This window comes from Salvia hispanica, chromosome 3 (assembly GCF_023119035.1).
Source record: "Salvia hispanica cultivar TCC Black 2014 chromosome 3, UniMelb_Shisp_WGS_1.0, whole genome shotgun sequence".
In the NCBI taxonomy this organism is placed as follows: domain Eukaryota; kingdom Viridiplantae; phylum Streptophyta; class Magnoliopsida; order Lamiales; family Lamiaceae; genus Salvia; species Salvia hispanica.
The window spans coordinates 3,752,746-3,770,477 of record NC_062967.1 but is presented as its reverse complement, the minus strand read 5'-3'; the positions used below and the strand labels follow the sequence as shown (position 1 = coordinate 3,770,477).

The 17,732-nt window shown below is 38.2% G+C and overlaps 4 protein-coding genes across 5 annotated transcripts; 3 read left to right on the top strand and 1 right to left on the bottom strand.

Annotated features, from left to right (window-relative positions):
* Nucleotides 1–118: 118 nt before the first annotated feature.
* On the top strand, nucleotides 119–1,910 carry LOC125209201. The gene is made up of 2 exons (XM_048108808.1): nucleotides 119–1,508; nucleotides 1,610–1,910. Exon 1 carries the CDS (start codon nucleotides 168–170, stop codon nucleotides 1,506–1,508), a length of 1,341 nt encoding a protein of 446 aa, XP_047964765.1. The 5' UTR covers nucleotides 119–167; the 3' UTR covers nucleotides 1,610–1,910.
* A 3,767-nt stretch (nucleotides 1,911–5,677) lies between these two features.
* LOC125212890 lies at nucleotides 5,678–7,815 on the top strand. The gene is made up of 2 exons (XM_048113177.1): nucleotides 5,678–7,383; nucleotides 7,605–7,815. The coding sequence occupies exon 1, from the start codon at nucleotides 5,965–5,967 to the stop codon at nucleotides 7,381–7,383; it is 1,419 nt and encodes a 472-aa protein (XP_047969134.1). The 5' UTR covers nucleotides 5,678–5,964; the 3' UTR covers nucleotides 7,605–7,815.
* Nucleotides 7,816–11,072: 3,257 nt separating this feature from the next.
* On the top strand, nucleotides 11,073–13,976 carry LOC125213579. The gene is made up of 3 exons (XM_048114202.1): nucleotides 11,073–11,815; nucleotides 12,426–13,372; nucleotides 13,448–13,976. The coding sequence occupies exons 1-3, from the start codon at nucleotides 11,511–11,513 to the stop codon at nucleotides 13,792–13,794; spliced, it is 1,599 nt and encodes a 532-aa protein (XP_047970159.1). The 5' UTR covers nucleotides 11,073–11,510; the 3' UTR covers nucleotides 13,795–13,976.
* Nucleotides 13,977–14,157: 181 nt separating this feature from the next.
* Nucleotides 14,158–17,216, bottom strand: LOC125213580. Of its 2 annotated transcripts, none has more exons than XM_048114203.1 (4): nucleotides 16,894–17,211; nucleotides 16,217–16,329; nucleotides 16,035–16,119; nucleotides 14,158–14,561 (listed from the first exon to the last, which is right to left on the bottom strand). In XM_048114203.1, exons 1-4 carry the CDS (start codon nucleotides 17,113–17,115, stop codon nucleotides 14,472–14,474), a joined length of 510 nt encoding a protein of 169 aa, XP_047970160.1. In that variant the 5' UTR covers nucleotides 17,116–17,211; the 3' UTR covers nucleotides 14,158–14,471. The 2 variants fall into 2 exon arrangements, with proteins under 2 accessions (XP_047970160.1, XP_047970161.1); XM_048114204.1 differs by lacking the exon at nucleotides 14,158–14,561 and adding an exon at nucleotides 15,735–15,944 and having other exon boundaries at nucleotides 16,894–17,216.
* Between the last annotated feature and the right edge of the window lie 516 nt (nucleotides 17,217–17,732).

The following is a 17,732-nucleotide window of genomic DNA, read 5'->3' as shown; positions in this document are numbered from 1 at the left end:
AAATTTTAAACTGAAAAATATGACCAAAACCAAATTCACAAAATTTAAAATGAAAATGAGAATTAAACCGTGGTTGATTGAGAAAAAGGCGCCACTCAAATAGAACACTCTTCTCTTATTGTCAACAAAAAAAGGAAGAAAAATCTTCAAATCACTGAAAGTTTTCTATGGCGAATCACGACAGGATCCATCTGAATTTGGGGGTTTCTCCTGTGAAGAATTACACAGGGGGGGTTGCGGCTGATGATATCCCAGATCAAATGATTCATCGCATTCAATCTTTCATGGATTCCCGCCTTGCCGCCCGATCGACGGTGTTATTCAACTCCTGGCGCCGCGCATGGCTCACGCGCCCCGATCTCGATTTCCGAGAACAAGATTTCCAATCTCGATCGATCGAGTTCCGGGAATTCGCAACCAGCACTTTGCAGAGGTACGAAGATCTCCAGCTAAGGATCAACACTTTCCGTCTAGAGATGGAGGCTACTGTAGATTGTCCTCTAGCCACAGAATTCATTGAGAAAGCGATCAGATTGGGGGCTACTAAGCTCACGCTTCGAATTCGGAGATGCACTCGTAACATGTTTAATTTACTAAATGTGGTTCTCGATTCCGAAACCCTAGCTGGATTATCTGCTCATCAATGCCTAATTGATCTCCAATATGGGAAGAAAGATGTAAGTTGGTCCAATCTTAAAACCCTAAGTTTGTCCCAAGTGGTTACACGTGGTGATTTATTCCTCGACTTGATTTTGAAATGCCCTTCACTTGAGAATATAACGTTGGGACGCACCAGAAGCGCGTGGTTAAGAGGTGAACCAAGTCCGAGACCACTTACTCCATCTTGTGATAGTATGATCCAACTGCATAAGCTCAAGTCTTTGCAATTGCATTATTTGGATAGCAGAGACAACATATATAGGCATGATTTATGGCCTAAATTTCCTTGGCTGAAAGAACTTTTGGTTTGGGGCTACAACTCTGACTATGACTGGAATGGCTTAACAATCTGCAGCCGATCACTCGAGATCATTACCCTACACACGTATGCCAACAAGATTACGAATGGGAAGTTTGATGTTCCTAATATTCGCAAGTTTAAGGTGGTAGGGGTTCATTTGCCACAGCTGGATGAGTTCAAGACAAGTAGTAAAAGGGAATGGGAGTCAGATATACATATAAAGTGTGATCAGCTTACTGTTTCATGGTTCTCTTCGTTGAGCAAACTCTTGAGAATGTTGAGCCCATCCCGAATCTCACTCTCTGTGTGGATGGCTTATATAAATGTTGCACAATTATTTTTTCATGTTGGAGATGGCTTACCTATACCTGTAGTAGAGAATTTGAGGATATTGGGCTATCCAATAATATTCTCTGTTTTCCTAAGTGCTTTGTTCTATAGCTGTCGCCCCAACTTGGTAATCGTTGATTCGCGCCTTATGGAGGAAGTGAATCTGGCAACTATTTTACCTGATTCAAAGAATCCTCCTCACTTCCAACTCATATAGGTACCAAGCTTCTTCTTGCACCCAAATCAAGTTAGCACATGATGATATTATAGCTTTTGTTGATATTGTCAGTTGTCACAGTTTAGCATTGTTTGCTACAGGTTGGAGCGTTTCTGAAGTGAGAAAGGTCTAGTTTCGCTCGTCTATACCAGCTGGAAAAATACTCCGGAGAGGAACTTGTTGGTTTTCAATCTTTTAGGTTCATGTTCAGATTGGGATAAAGCTTCACATTTACAAAATATGTGCATTGGTCTTTTCTTTTTGTCATTGCAATGGAGTTGGAGAGTGTTATAAGAGTATATAGACGAAGCTATTCAGCTTTGACACATTAGAAGGTGTGGCTTGGTTTTAATTTTCTGGAAATATTACTATGCATTCCCATTTCCCAGTGTGATTTACTGATTTACATATAATGAGTTGTTTTCGATGAATTAATTACGAAGTATTTTACGAAATTTGAATATTCTACTCCGAATACATTTCATTATTATTGCAATATTTATGATTGTTTCCAAAATTAATTGCTAAATATCACGAATTTAGTTGGATTCCAAATTTTCTTATTACAAACTTATAATTTAATCATAAAAATTATGCACTTTATTGTAATACATGAAATTTCCAACGATTAATGACCACGGTAAAATGGAACAAGGAATAATGGGTAAGCGAATATGATGTGCCCTAGTTGCTACTTATGTGGATTAAAGTGGCACGACATGGTAAAAACTAAAATAAAACTGTAAAATAAATCAAAAACTGAAAATGATTTTTTGGGTCATAATATCTATATTCCACTATACCCTTACATTTTTCACTAAGTTAAAATTTGAGAAAAACATGAACTTTGCCTATTCTAAAAAAACTGATTTATGTGTGAAAACTATATGACGTAACATGACATGACACGACAAAAACTAAAATATATAATAAAAAATGAATTTTTTTTATTATCACCCTCTCTTTTCGTCAAAGGACTAAAAGATAATCATACGGCTTTTAGTTTCTGTTTTTTGTTTTATGTTTTATTTCCGTGTCATGTCATGCCAAGCCACGTAATATCCTAAGTAGTCCGGTCAAAATCGGGTCAAGTAGAAATTGATTTCGATCGCCAAACATGAAAATTTTAAAAATTATTTAAAAATGAAGAATTCGGCCGTTGTTGCATAAGAAAGAAGCGCGGCAATTAAACTCGTTTGAAAAACTCCTCTGCTCTACTCTCCTCGCAAGAAAAAGAAAGAAGAAATCTTCAAATCACTAAAACCATCTGAATTTCGTGGTTTCTCCTATGGCGAATCACGAAACTTTCCATCTGAATTACGACCTCGATTTTCAAGACCAAGATTTCCAATTTCCAGAGGTCCAGTTCTCGGAATTCGCAGTCAAGACTTTGCAGAGGTACGAAGATCGCAATCAAAGGATCAACTCTTTCCGTCTATGGATGCAGACTGTTACTCACCACCCTCTAGCTAGGGTATTGATCTTGAAAGCGATCAAATTGGGGGCTACTGATCTCACTCTTCGAATTCCGAAGATCACTCCTGACGACGTGTTGTGTATTTTACCAAATCAGGTTCTTGTCTCCGAAACCCTTGCTAGATTAAATGCTATTGAATGCCATATTGATTTGGGATTTTGGAAGAAAGAGGTGCGTTGGTCCAATCTTAAATCCCTTAGTTTGTCCCATGTAACCACATCTGGTGATTTCTTTTGCGATTTGATTTCGAAATGCCCTTCTCTTGAGGAAATTACGTTGGATACCACCACAAGCTTGAGGAAACATGGAGAAAAGAGACGACGTCTTCCATCTTGTGATACTATCCAACTGCATAAGCTCAAGTCTTTGCAATTGATTGGTCTGGATAGCAGAGACAACATATACAGGCATGATGTGTGGCCTAAATTTCCTTGGCTTAAAGAATTGGTGATTTGGGATCACAACTCTGACTATAACTGGAAGGGCTTAAGAATCTGCAGCCCATCACTCGAGCTCATAGCCCTATACACGTATGGCAGTAAGATTACGAATGGGAAGTTTGATGTTCCCAATATTAGAAAGTTTAAGGTGGTGGGCGTTCATTTGCCGTGGCTGGATGAGTTCAAGACAAGTAGTACTAACAGGGAATGGGAGTCAGATATACAAGTACAGTCTGATCAGCGTAATGTTTCATGGTTGTGTCACTTGAGCAAACTCTTGAGAATGTTGAGCCCATCCCGAATCTCTTTCTCTCTGTGTATGGCCTATTCAAATGTTGATCAATATACTCTGTGTTTCAAAGATAGTTTACCTGTACCCACAGTAGAGGATTTGAAGATATCAGGTTTTTGTGGACTACGCTTCTCTGCTTTCCTGAAAGTTTTGCTCCAGAACTGTCGCCCCAGCTGCATAAGCGTTGATACGCGCTTTACAGAGGAAGTGAATTTTGAAGCTCTGTTTCAACTGTTGGGCTATCGTCCATATGGAAGATATGATTCAAGTGATGATCAGATATACCTCATTAAGTTCCAACTGATATAGGTACCAACCTTCTTATGTTAGCACTACCTTTCCATCATTCAACATCATTTTGCTTTATGATGAGCTATTTTTTTACTAGTCATTGGTTGGTACAGTTCATCGCTATATTTTGTTTATGTGTATCTGTTTTTTAGTACTTGATTTGTATGGTTTTTCATCCCTCATCAATTTGCTGAACTCTTGAAGAATGCTACATGATTGTTTGCACTTTGCAGGTGTGGGAGAAGTGGAGAAAGGAGTTCATGCACTACAAGTCATGGACCAATGAATGTGTTGTGTATTACCAACTGCGAAAATGAGACAGTCCAATATCAGGATATCATCATACTTACTCAATCATATGATATGTTTCAATATTGTTTCCCAAATATGAATTGGTTATATTTTCGCTCCAAGTCCAACTTTGTTCTCTATGAGTAATTTTTCATACCTTACCCCACATTCTAATTGTTAGTAGATGCAAATATTTCTCTTAGAGAATCAGTAACGGCCTGGAGTTTTATTTTTAGTTTTGCAATGTCATACCATATACTACCACATAAATAGTACTCCTAGTAGTAATTAAAGTATGTCATAATTGTTTAGTCATATAAAAATCGTTATTGTCAAAATTGTCAGGTGTGTCTAAGATACCAATAAAGTTCAGGATTTAACAACGATTATTAACTAAAGGAGTAAGTTATGCACTCACTTGACAATTTTTTGTCTAAGATACTAAAATAATTCTAAGTAATATACGTGAATTGACCAGATTTATTGCTAGATATGAAGCATAAATTTTTAGAAAGGGCAGCGCACATGCTCTTCCACACTCAACGCATGCTCGGACGGCGTAGCTTCGTGCTTATCTATTACAGAAGGCTATGCTACCACATTAAGTCCGTTCCTTAAAAAAGGATCAATATATCGGTTAGCTTTCCTTTTAGACATTTTCGAAGAAGGTTCAGTTACTAATATATTTACTTTTAAAATAGGAAATGTATTTTGATTCAAAGCTCTACGTCTAGAAGATTTGCGAATTCCTCCTGCTTCTATTAAAACTTTCCAAAGCCCGCGTCATAGAATCCAAGTTGATAGAGATAAATTGAACAACTTCGATCGTCCTCTGCTAGGATGTACTGTTAAGCCTAAATTAGGGTTATCTGCTAAAAACGATGGTATCTTTATGGCAACGAGCCTTTAAATTTATATTTATGAGAATAAAAAAAACTCTCCATTTCACTTAAAGTGACCTTCTAAATTTGGAAGTTTCTCCAATGGCTAATAACGGAAGGATCCATCTGAATTTATATGGCATAACACGACAAAAACTGAAAATAGAAAAATAAATGTTAAAGAGTACATATGGAATTATTATACTTTTGAATACGAAATCAAAGATACAAACCCTAATATCTTAGTATTATCTTTACAGCATTTCGAGTAACTCCTCAGCTAGATTTCCGTCTGAAGAAGCAGGGACCGTAGTAGCTGCCGAATCTTCTAATGATACATGGACAACTATGTGGACCGATGGACTTGCTAGTTATGATCGTTACAAAGGGCGATGCTACCACATTGAGCTCGTTCTCGTAAAAAAAGATCAATATATCTGTAACGTACTCTTTAGACATTTTTTAAGAAGATTCTATTACTAACATGTTTACTTCTATTATAGGAAATGTATTTGGATTCAAAGCTCAACGATGCTCTAAGTTTCGAAGATCTGCGAATTTCTGCCGCTTACTATTTTAAAACTTTCCAAGGCCCGCCCCCACGGAATCCAAGTTGAGAGAGATAAATTGAACAGCTATGATTATCTTTTGCTTGGATGTACTACTATTAATTGAAGTTTTCCGCTAAAAACTATGGCATCAGCCTTTAACAGAAACTAAAAGGGAAAGAAAAATCTTCAAATCACTGAAATTGACCACCTATCTGAATCTGGAGGTTTCTCCTATGGCGAATCACGAAAGAATCCATCTGAATTTAGAGGTTTCTCCTGTGGAGAATTACACAGGGGTGGCTGCGGCCGATGATATCCCTGACGATATTATTCATCACATTCAATCTTTCTTGGATGGCCGCCAAGCCGCCCGAACGGCGGTGTTGTTGAAGTCCTGGCACCGCGCATGGTGCACGCGCCCCGACCTCCATTTCCGAGACCAGGATTTCCGATATCCATTGATCGATTTCCCGGATTTCGCAATCAACACTTTGCAGAGGTACGAAGATCTCCAGCTGAAGATCTACACTTTCCGTCTAGAGATGGTGGTTATTGAAGATCATGAGCTAGCTACAGAATTGATTGTGAAAGCTATCAAATTGGGGGCTGCTGAACTCAAACTTCAAATCCGGTCAAGCGGTCAAACGCTGTTTACTTTACCAAATGAGCTTCTTGACTCCGAAACCCTAGCTGTACTATCTGTTCACGGATGCTTAATTGATCTCCAATTTGGGGAGAAACAGGTGAGTTTGTCCAGTCTTAAAACCCTTAATTTGTCGTATGTGATGGCATATGGTGATTTATTCTATGACTTGGTTTCCAAATGCACATCTCTTGAGAAAATTACGTTGGATACCACCACAAGCTATCCAACATTGGATAGCACCAAAATCTTTCCGACCAGGGATACAGCCACCAGACGACTTGTCCCATCTTCATCTTGTGATAGTATGATCAAACTGCATAAGCTCAAGTTTTTGCAATTCAATCGTTTGGATAGCAGAGACAACATATATAGGCATGATTTGTGGCCTAATTTTACTTGGCTGAAAGAACTGGTGATTTGGGCTTTCAACTCTGACTATGACTACTGGAATGGCATAAGTATCTGCAGCCGATCACTCGAGATCATAAGCCTATGCACGTATGGTAATATGATTATGAATGGGAAGTTTGATGTTCCGAATATTCGCAAGTTTAAGGTGGTGGGTGTTCATGTGCCGCAGCTGGTTGAGTTCAAGACAGGTAGTAACAAGGAATGGGAGTCAGATATACAAATAAAGTGTACTCAGTTTACTACTATATGGTTCTCTGCCTTGAGTAACCTCCTGAGGATGTTGAGCCCATCCCGAATCTCTCTCTCTGTCTCTATGGCCTATTTAGATCATGCACGATATACTGTATCTGTTGGAAATGGTTCACCGATACCCATAGTTGAGAATTTGTTGATATCTGGTCATGAGCAACAACACTTCTCTGTTTTCCTAACTTCTTTGTTCCGGAGCTGTCGTCCCAACTGCGTAAGCGTTGACACACGCTTTGTGATTCAATTGGATCTTGAAGCTAAGTTTCAACGCCTGGGCTATCGTTCATATGGAAAACATGATTTAAGTAATCATCAGAAATACCTCGCTAAGTTCCAACGGATATAGGTACCAAGCTTCTTATGTTAGCACTTCCTTTCCATCATTCAACATCATTTTGCTTTATGATGAGTTGTTTTTATAGTCATTGTTTGATAAACCTTCATTGCTATATTTTGTCAAGTGTATCTGTTTTTAGTAATACTTGAATTTGTATTGTTTTACATCCCTCATCAATATGCTTAACTCTTCAAGAATGCTAAATGGGAACTATATATGATTATTTGCAGGCGTGGGAGATGAGGAGAAAGGAGTTCGTGCACTACAAGAATTTGATTTCTGAATCCTCCTTTTTCTTTTCCTTTTTTTTGAGGGAAAATTTCTGAATCCTCCTAAACATCGATTTAGAGATGGAGTGTTTTATGTTCATTGTTGATTTATTTTTCCTGAAAACTAATTTCGTGCTCTACATTTGAGGCCAAACTATTTCATGCTACTAAATTCATAGTATGTGGGCTGATAATAAAGAATTTATACTGAAATTCAAGCAAGTTTCTTTTTTACAATACTTTCATTTTTTTTTCTAGTGGTATTGTCTCTATGTTGCTTTGATTTGCTAATGCAGTGTGGTGGAACAATTATTCGATCTATTTGGTTATGTAATTGAAAATTTCTTATGACATTAGCATTGCTATATGGGTTAAGTGGGTTGAATTTGTGTGAAATATTGTACTACTACTTGGCCAAATCTCCTTATTTGAATCCATCTTGGTGTAGAGGGATTGTGGTGTCTTTGCATTGCAAGGTAACACCAATAATTATTCATAGCCTCGTACAAGACATTCTTGAAAGTGTTTAGGAATGTCAATGCGATTAATTATTGATTATATGAGTACTACGTTTCAGTATTGATTCCCAATTATGAATTAGTGATATTTCCGCTCCAACTTTGTTGTCTATAAATAAATTTTCATACCTCACCCTACATTCTATTTGCATGTTGGTAACGCACTAGGCCAAAGTTCTATTTTTAGTTTTGCCTGGGCATGTCATTCAGAATTGTTTAAACTTAAAGTCATATATATAAGATTTGATTTTGCCGAAATTGTCAATCGCGGATATCTCAAGGCTCAAAGAGTAAATTATTTAGGATTTTACAATGTTTGTTGACTCAAAGAGTAAGTTATTCATTTGATATTTTTTGGTCATGATACTAGTAAAATATTTCTAATCAATGTATATGAGTAGATCTATTTTAACGCTAGATATGAAACATTAATTTTTTGAAGATGCAGAGAGTAGCATTTCTAATCACTATATCACAGTGCTGACCACATGCTCTTCCACACTCGTCGATGAGGACTCGACTCATGCTCAAGTAGCATATCGTCGCGCTTATCTACTAAGCACGCGATGAAGTTTTGAGCAACGGTCGAACATGCTGTTGTTATTGCTCAATGCTCATATAACAAAATTTTAAAATGATTAAATTATTAAAACTTCGACCGTTGTTGCATTGCATGAGGAAGAGGCGCGGAAATTGAACTCGAATGAAAAATCCCCTCCTTCCAAGAAAAAGAAAGAAGAAATCTTCTAATCACCAAAACCTATCTGAATTTCGTAGTTTCTCAGGCGTAACACGAAATTGTCCATCTGAATTCGAGGTTTCTCCTATGGCGAATCACGATATGAATTTCGTGGCTTCTCCGACGGCGATTCACGGCCTCAATTTGCAAGACCAGGATTTCCAATTTCCATGGATCGAGTTCCCTCAATTCGCGATCAAGGCTCTGCAGTGGTTCGAAGATCGCAATCTAAGGATCAACTCTTTCCGGCTATGTATGCAGACTGTTTCCGACTACGCTCTAGCTAGGGAACTAATCATAAGAGCGATCAAATTGGGGGCTACCGATCTCACTATTCAAGTTCGGAGGTGCAGTCCGACTGCGATTCTGTTTGTTTTACCAAATGAGGTACTTGAATCCGAAACCCTAGCTAGATTATCTGCTCATGAATGCCTAATTAATCTCCGATTTAGGAACAAAGTGGTGAGTTTGCCCTATCTCAAATCCCTTAGTTTGTTCCAAGCGATTACATTTGATGGTGATTTATTCTTTGACTTGATTTCAAAATGCCCATCGATTAAGAAAATAAAGTTGGATTGCACTGTGAGCTGGAGGTTGTTTCAAGAACAGAGACAACAACTTTGTGCATCTTGTGAATTGATTGGTTTTGATAATCTCAAGTCTTTGGAATTGCTTGGTTTGGCTAGTAAAGACAGCATATACAGGCATGATTTGTGGCCTAAATTCCCTTGGCTGAAAGAATTGGTGATTTGGGACCACAACTCTGACTATGACTGGAAGGGCTTAAGAATCTGCAGCCCATCACTCGAGCTCATAACCCTATACATGTATGGCAATAGGATCACGAATGGGACGTTCGATGTTCCAAATATCCGAAAGTTTAAGGTGGTGGGCGTTCATTTGCCGCAGCTGGATGAGTTCAAGACAAGTAGTAACAGGGAATGGGAGTCAGATATTCAGATACAGTGTGATCAGCTTACTATATCATGGTTCTCTTACTTGATCAAACTCTTGAGAATGTTGAGCCCATCCCGGATTTCTCTCTCTGTGTCTGTGACCTATTCACAAGTTGATCAGTGCATTGTATATGTTGGAGATGGTTTGCCTATACCTGTAGTTGAAAAATTGAAGATATCTGGCTCCTATCCACCATTCTTCTCTGCTTTCCTAACTGCTTTGCTACGGAGCTGTCGCGCCACCCACGTACGCGTTGATGCAAGGTATATGGGGAAAGAGAATCTGGAAGCTGAGTTTCAAAAGTTGGGCTATCATCGGAGGGGCAGATATGAATTACTATGATTCAAGAAATCGTCGCCAATTCCCCACTTATAGGTACAGAACTTGGAATTTACTTTTCTACGTTCGAGATCATTTCGCGAGTTGAAAAATAAGACTATTGGTTGTGAACGGATGAGGTATTTCTATTAAATATAATTGTATAGCTGTCAATCTCATAAATTTGCTGAAATCTTCAAGAATGCTAAATAGGAAATGTTACTTATGATTTGCAGGTGTGGGATACAAGTCATGGGCCAATGAATGTGGAGGTATTCAAGTGTTGCGTATATACCAACTGAAAATTGCATTCAAATTGGGCCTATATCTGTTGATAGCTCTGTAATTAGTGGGCCCACCTTTGTTGATGCTGAAAAATGAGACAGTATAAAGATAACATCTAACTAGGTCACACTCTTCTTACATAGAGAAAAAGAAAATCTATTTTTCAACAACCATATGATATGACATGCTTCCGTGATGTTTCCCAATGATGAATTGGTATTAATTTCACTCCAGCTTTGTTGTCTAGGCATAATTTCACTCCAACTTTTACTCCACCCCACATTTTAGTGTTAGTCGGTACAAAGTTTTGATATAGTAGTATTTTTTTAGAGGAACACACATGCTTTTAATTTTGATAAAAAAAAGTACTCATTCAAATTTTAAATACACTCTTTATCTTGTTGATTGCTAAATTTAAGGTAAAGTTGGGAATAAAGAAAAAAGAAAAAGAAAAGTTTTGGTAGTGGAGACTAGTGGAAATTTTTTTAGCCTACAATGTGAACTGTGCCCTTTACCACTTTAGCTCACTACTCCACCATAGGTTAAGTTTCTTATTTTAATCTCCAAAGGTGAAGAATTCAAAGACCTCTCTCTCTCTCTCTCACACACACACACACACACACACAAATTGAAAGTAGAATTTTGCTGTCTTGCTATATCCAGCTCCAAATTATGACATGCTAAGTTCCTAGTGTTGTTAAGAAACAAGAGTGATTGGTTTATAGTATTATTATATTATTGTACTAGTAATAATCATGGAATAAACCAAACACAAACAATGAAAATAGTAAAGTGATTATGATTATGCGCCGTTATCGTTATGAACTAAAAGCAATTTGAATAAACCGAAGCCTCTCTCTCTTTATCTCTCTCTCTATTTCTCTCGAAAACATCACAACCAGCTGTGGACGCTACATAGCTATCAAGCTCTCTGACCTCTCTCTCCTCCTCCACTCTTATTACTACTGCCAAACTCCACAGATTCAACCTCCCAAATTTTCTGCTTTCTGCATTCTTCTTCTTCTTCTCTTTGCTTTTTGTAGAGAGGGAATGGCAGAGATCAGTCCGCAGCAGAAGGAGGATGTGGCAGCGGCTACACCAGACGCTCACAATGCGGCCATGAAAATCCAGAGGGGGCAGGATATGTACAAGGCTGGTGGTGAGGAGAAACCCTCCAAAGGTGAAGTTCTCGGTTGGTACATGTACGGACTCTGCTCCTACTTCGTGCACACCGTCCTCATTCCCATTGTCTTCCCGCTTATTATTAGCCAGACGGTGTCGGATCCGCCGCCTCCGCCGCAGGGCTGGGGGAGGAGCTATCAGGATGTCAAGTGCAAGCAAAGCGAAATGCTACTGTCAGTTTTACTCTTCTTCTTTTTTTCTTTTCAAGCTCTGTTACTAAACCCTAGGTTAATTTTTTCTTTTTTCTTTCTCATCAAAACTACTAATCTTCCCCTCTTTTTTGTTGTGCACACGCATGTTTTAGTAGAGGCTGCTGCTACAGCATGCAATTTGTTGATATTGTAGTTTTTTCTTCATTTTGTAGCTGTTTTACAATTTTTTTGAACGTTTATTCTGTTGAAATTTCAAAATACAACATGAATTTGAACAAGGAATACAAAAATCACTTGTGAATTTGAAGAAAAGCAGCCTAATATGGCTGTCTAGCTAACCCGCCACCTTAATTTAGCTGATTAGGTCAATTATGTTTGCCTGATTAGGCTGGATTTTTGGAGTCAAAATTTGTGAAAAATGTTTTCAAGGATTTGAGGGGGTGGGCCGTTAAAGATCTGTTCTTTGCTTCAAATAACATAAATTAGTTGATAGAAGCATACTGCAGAAAGGCATAGATATGAAGTTGTGAAAATGTTTTCTTGAGATCTTATGTTCTTAGCTAGCTTTTGATGTTATAATATCTGGTATTCTAGTGAGACTAAAGCTAATAATCTCTGCTGATGATGGCAGATATGAAGAACTGGTGCACAGGGCAATTAAACTCGGTGGCAAGAATTTGTCCCCGCTGGAGTGGACTTCGATCTCTTGGTTCACAGGATTGATTCTGTCAGCGCCTATACTGGGCATTGTGTCGATCCTCCTTGATTACAGCCACTATCAGCAGGTTATAGCTGGTGCAGCCACCATAATCGGTGCTATCTTCTGCCTCCCAGCGGGCTTTTTCAAGAAATCGTGGATCTTTCCACCGTACATCGCTATCATTGTGGCAGCAAACACCATTGTTGGCGCAGCTCATGCCCGCCACCTTGGCCTGATGATCCGCGGATTCACAGGCTCCATCATACCACGACACCAGTTTGCAAACAGAAGATCCTTCGCCAGCTGGCTGTCTCTTTACTCAACGGCAGCTGGCTGCTTGGGAGCTGCAATCATGTCTTCCTTCACATACCACATGTTCAGCCACAAAGACCACTTCACAGCTTTGTGGGTTGTTTCCATATTCAGTGGCCTCATATGGGGTCTAGGAATGATCCACATTTTCAGCACGGACAGAGCCACAACAACATACAACAATGCACCATCAAATTCTGCTTCTGCAACCCATGTGGTATCCATCTTCAGATATCCACATGCAGCAGGGAGTCTTGCCGGAGTTTTCCTATCATCTTTCATAACAATGTGCATTTTCGGAGCAGCATTGCTTCATGCCATAGGATACAGTTGCTTCGAAACAAAGAACATATTGTTTCTTTGGCTAACATATTTCATGGTTCCTATCATTTCTCTTCCACTGGTGCATCCACTTCAGCAAGCCATGAAACTAGACGCAGAGAAAATGCAGCTTCTTGGCCTCATATTGTCTACTTTGGCATCAGGCTTTGGTTTCTATTATAAAGGAGCCATGTGGACTAAAGGCCATCTTTTTTTCTTTGCAGCCGTACAGGGCTCCGCTACAGGTGCACACCGATCCTTTTTTTGAGTCCCTGCTGTTTTTCACATGTGAAATGCTAAAAAATGATACACTTTGACAGGTTTCCTGCATGCTTTTGGGAGGGTTCTGTGGTTGGATTGTTCTCCTGCAGGTAAAGAAGGTGCATTTTCTGTGTGGTTTTCATGGGCACGAGCACTGGGAGCTTGTGTGGGATTCGCAGTTTCAACTTCCATACCTCGAAATGTAGGCAGATCGTTTGGAGCAGCGTTCTGCGCAGGGATCATAGGGATGGTTATTCTGATATTTGGAAACATCAGCAGCTTCAAAGGAGCGAAAGCAGCCGGGCATGTCATCCAAAGTGGGAGGAATTCCCCTGTGCGTGAATTCGATGAAGATCATTCCAAGAGTTCTGCTTTATCTGAAGCTAAAGGGAGGACTGAAGTTTAAAGGCTGTTCACCCTTTTTCATTTCTTTTTTGTTTGTTTGTTTTTCTTCCTTCTTTTTCTCTTTCTTGATGTACTTAATAAGTTTGGATCTATTTCATATTCTTTTGTAAAAGAGGCATGGCCTGTGTGGGGGCTGTAAAGTTTACTTGTGATGCTTCTATAAATTATCAGGTTTTACTTTTAGGATAACACGCGCATGAGTCAAATTATATGGATGTATTTATGATAGTACAATATATTCATGATACACTCCATATGTCTACACGTAAGAAAATTCCTAAAATGAATCTTGGACTCTTGGTTATAACAATACAGCAGACAACAAGAATTTTCTATGTGAAAACCTTTTAAGAATACAATCAAATAAGCTGCAACCCACTTATATTTCTCTGTTTTTGGCAGTCAAAACTGTCTTGTTGAAGGATGCACACTAGAACCATGAAGGCAAAATCAATTTAAAACAACGCAGTACGCGCTCCATAAAATAAGTAAATGCAAATCCCTCTATCCAGTAAACCGCAAGACTGCAAAATCCCGGACTAAATCTATCAATCAGTTGGAGGAGCCCTAACTAACTGACTTACAAGCATCTATGGAAATCATGAGATGAAGTATGTTCTGATGATGAGAGCAGCCTTCCTAGAAACAATGAGGCTCTCCTGCAGTGCGAACTTTGCTTCAAGCGCAGAAATTTAGCTTCTTCATTACTTTAGCATAAGCAGCAGGAACAATACCAGGTTGTCTGAGTCGTCGTTTTGACTTCTTAGACTGCAATAACAGACAGTAATTTTATTATACTATGTTAAAGAATACTCCACAAATTAATTACTTCATCAGTATGTAGTTGGTTTTGGAGCATTAGTGTCCTTGTCTACGGATAATTCAGTATGAAATATCTCTAGACCACAAAGGGCAGTCTCTTGTTGAGAAAAGAAACATGGAAAAAGTAAAAAAAAAAAAAAAAACAGAAAACTATTCCACCAGTCGGATAATTGCTGCTACTACTTGATAGGCACCAGGATGAAGTAATATATGTGATCCTCATAAGATTGTAAATGGAAAGTTGCAAGAGTATTTTGTACTACACTCCTGTGCCCCTACTGAGTGTTAGTAGGGGCAGTAATATGTGTGATCCTCATATGATGTAAATGGAAACTACTCCACCAGTCGGATAATTGCTGCTACTACTTGATAGGCACCAGGATGAAGTAATATGTGTGATCCTCATATGATGTAAATTGAAAGTTGCAAGAGTATTTTGTACTACACAACTACTGCCCCTACTGAGTGCTAGTTAACTTGGCTCACCATGCATCAATTATTTATAACTAAAAAAGCATACATTTAATCTGACAAAACTTGGAAAGAAACCAATTCTAACGAGACTGCCAGTGCAGATGTGTCATGTATTCCTCAAAGTGAAAGAAAAGTCAGTGACTCTGACTGATTACATGAACACCAGCCACTGCTTTTAGGCTTATTAGGGTTCTCATGTCTTCTGAAACTTTGAGTAGGAAAGTATATGCTATAGTTCAAAACTGGATAGGACCCATATATCAACAGTTTTGTCGATTTCTCAGATCCAAGGTAAAGCCAAGGGAAAAGTATAGTAGAGGGATCAAATTAAATTAATCAAACTTCTTTTTTAGTACATCTATAACTGTGAACAATACCAAAGTCACAACAAGTGTGAGAATCAAAGCATGGTGAGTAAACATTAAATAGGAAGAACAAAGTCCACCAATCATCAAACTGAATCAACACAACAATACAAAGCATTAGATTTGGTTTCAGAGACAGATATTTGGTTAAATTGGGAGAATATAATATAGAGTTTGAAGTGTTATAAGTAACCCCCTCGAGATAATCAATATGAGTTGATCCAAGTGGATAAATAACCACAGGATACTATGGCACAAGCACCAATGAAGTACAGAGCAATAAACCCCAGAATATGAAATGCATACATGAAGTTGCATTAATTCTTAAACATACTAAATTCCTTAACAAATAGTGTGAACATACAACACCCTATGATATCAACTCAACAGAAAGCTTCAACTCTTCCAAAGTTGAGAAAATCTATGACCACAGAGTGATATTTTACCAGGTCAAGGGCTCTATGAAAGCTAGGAAAATGTTTCAAGTAACCTGTTTCACAACATCCGTACCTGTGATATCTACTCTTTGCCTTTCTCTCTTAATTTATTAAATTATCTAAAAGGGGCTTAGTATGCAAACCTTTGAAAATGCATTGTGCCTCTTCCCCTCCTTCCATCGCCTGATCTGTCCATCATTCATTAGCCTAAATCTGCCTTTATAAGACCTAATAATTAAAAACCATCACATAATCAGTGTTTCTTGACCCTGCTCCTGAATATTAATGATAAAACATGCATCTATATAAAGCATTATATACATACGAGTAGCCTTTGATTTTCACTTTTTTGACTTTTGACACTACTGGAGTCATTGGCTTCCTACTCTTCAACTTCCTCTTCCTCTGCTTGGCAGTGATATACCGCACTTGGATCAACTAAAAAATATAATTTCAATATGAGAAATGAGAATAAACAAATTCGTTCAATATATCAGCAGCGAGAAAAAATTGGCGAAAACACAGCAAACTAATACCAAATTAATACGCATAAAAAGTGTCGGAAACTTGTGAAACCTCATCTGATGTCAACCTTAGATTAGAAGTTCATATGGGCTCAGAATTCAATGGAGTTGGAGGAGCTGACATGAGCATATTCCAACACAAAGTAACAACCTTTACAGAAAAATTAATCACATTCTGCCTTCAGCCGATGATGGATATTGCAATTAGCATTAACAAGTAGTACTACTTGATATCGATAAACATCTCCTAAAATTTCAATCAATAACAACCCACGCTAGATTACCGCCTAGTGTTCAAACAAAAACTGCACAAGGTACAATGTAAAAGACAATTCACAATGGGGGAGCAATGTCAAATAAAATTCGCAAAGATATACATATTCTGAGATGGAAATGACCCAACATCAAGCATAAATGCCTGCTTTCAATAACCAGTAACGCATATACAAAAAAAACAATAAAAGAGCGAGACACTTACAGAGTGAGGCGACTGTGAGATAGGAGAGGGAAAGGCGGAGGCGCTGATGTGGGAGGAAAAGTCGGGTGCAATTAGGGAACGAGTGATGATTGGGGGTTTGTGGAATAAATTGGGAGAAGTGTGGATGAGACGAGAAACGGGGGAGGGACGGAGGTGGTGGAGCTGATTAGAGGAAGCAAGGGCTGCCATGGAGCGGAACCTCCAGCACCATCTCTGCATCATCTCTGTGTTCGTCTTCCAATGGGGTGAGTCGAATAGCGAGAGAGAGAGGGTTTTCAATCGCTAGTCAGTACAGAAAATGGAATTAGTGGGGTGTGAAGTATTATTTGTGATACTTTGGGGTGTGATTTGGAGATACTTATGGATATGAAAAAATAAGATTATTTTTTGTGAATCAAGGAAGTAGTATTTTTTTAGGATTAATTGCATAAAATAGCTAAATGAGGATGATTGGACAAATTCTAATTAAGTTTGGATCGTAAATAATTAATTGGTAATTCGTATATTAAAGTGACGATTTGAATATCTAACTAACAAACAAGAAAAGTTGAAATGAAATAAAATAAATTTGGTCATAAAGACAATTGAGTTTTTGTAAATCTAATGATATGTTAATCAAATTTTGTAGGCGCATGACAAAATAGAAATTAATACATATTTTTCTTGGTTTTATAGGTACTTAACAAAACAAATTAGTAGTACTACTAACAAACATGCCTATGCAGGCCCTCCGGAGATTTTGTAAAAAATGAGATCTTATTTTCATTTGAGAAACAAGGTTATTATAATTGAAAAATTAGAATATTTTTTTTAATAAATAAAAAGAAATGAGAGAATTA

Bases quoted from the DNA above. Each gene is read 5' to 3' on its own strand.
- LOC125213579 (XM_048114202.1), top strand. From the start codon at position 11,511: ATGGCAGAGATCAGTCCGCAGCAGAAGGAGGATGTGGCAGCGGCTACA. The intron at 11,816-12,425 runs GTCAGTTTTACT...TGATGATGGCAG, and splicing joins AAGCAAAGCGAAATGCTACT to ATATGAAGAACTGGTGCACA. The intron at 13,373-13,447 runs GTGCACACCGAT...ACACTTTGACAG, and splicing joins CGTACAGGGCTCCGCTACAG to GTTTCCTGCATGCTTTTGGG.
- LOC125213580 (XM_048114203.1), bottom strand. From the start codon at position 17,115: ATGATGCAGAGATGGTGCTGGAGGTTCCGCTCCATGGCAGCCCTTGCT. The intron at 16,330-16,893 runs GTAAGTGTCTCG...TATATTTTTTAG, and splicing joins TCTCACAGTCGCCTCACTCT to TTGATCCAAGTGCGGTATAT. The intron at 16,120-16,216 runs GTATGTATATAA...TTTAATTATTAG, and splicing joins GTGAAAATCAAAGGCTACTC to GTCTTATAAAGGCAGATTTA.
- LOC125212890 (XM_048113177.1), top strand. From the start codon at position 5,965: ATGGCGAATCACGAAAGAATCCATCTGAATTTAGAGGTTTCTCCTGTG.
- LOC125209201 (XM_048108808.1), top strand. From the start codon at position 168: ATGGCGAATCACGACAGGATCCATCTGAATTTGGGGGTTTCTCCTGTG.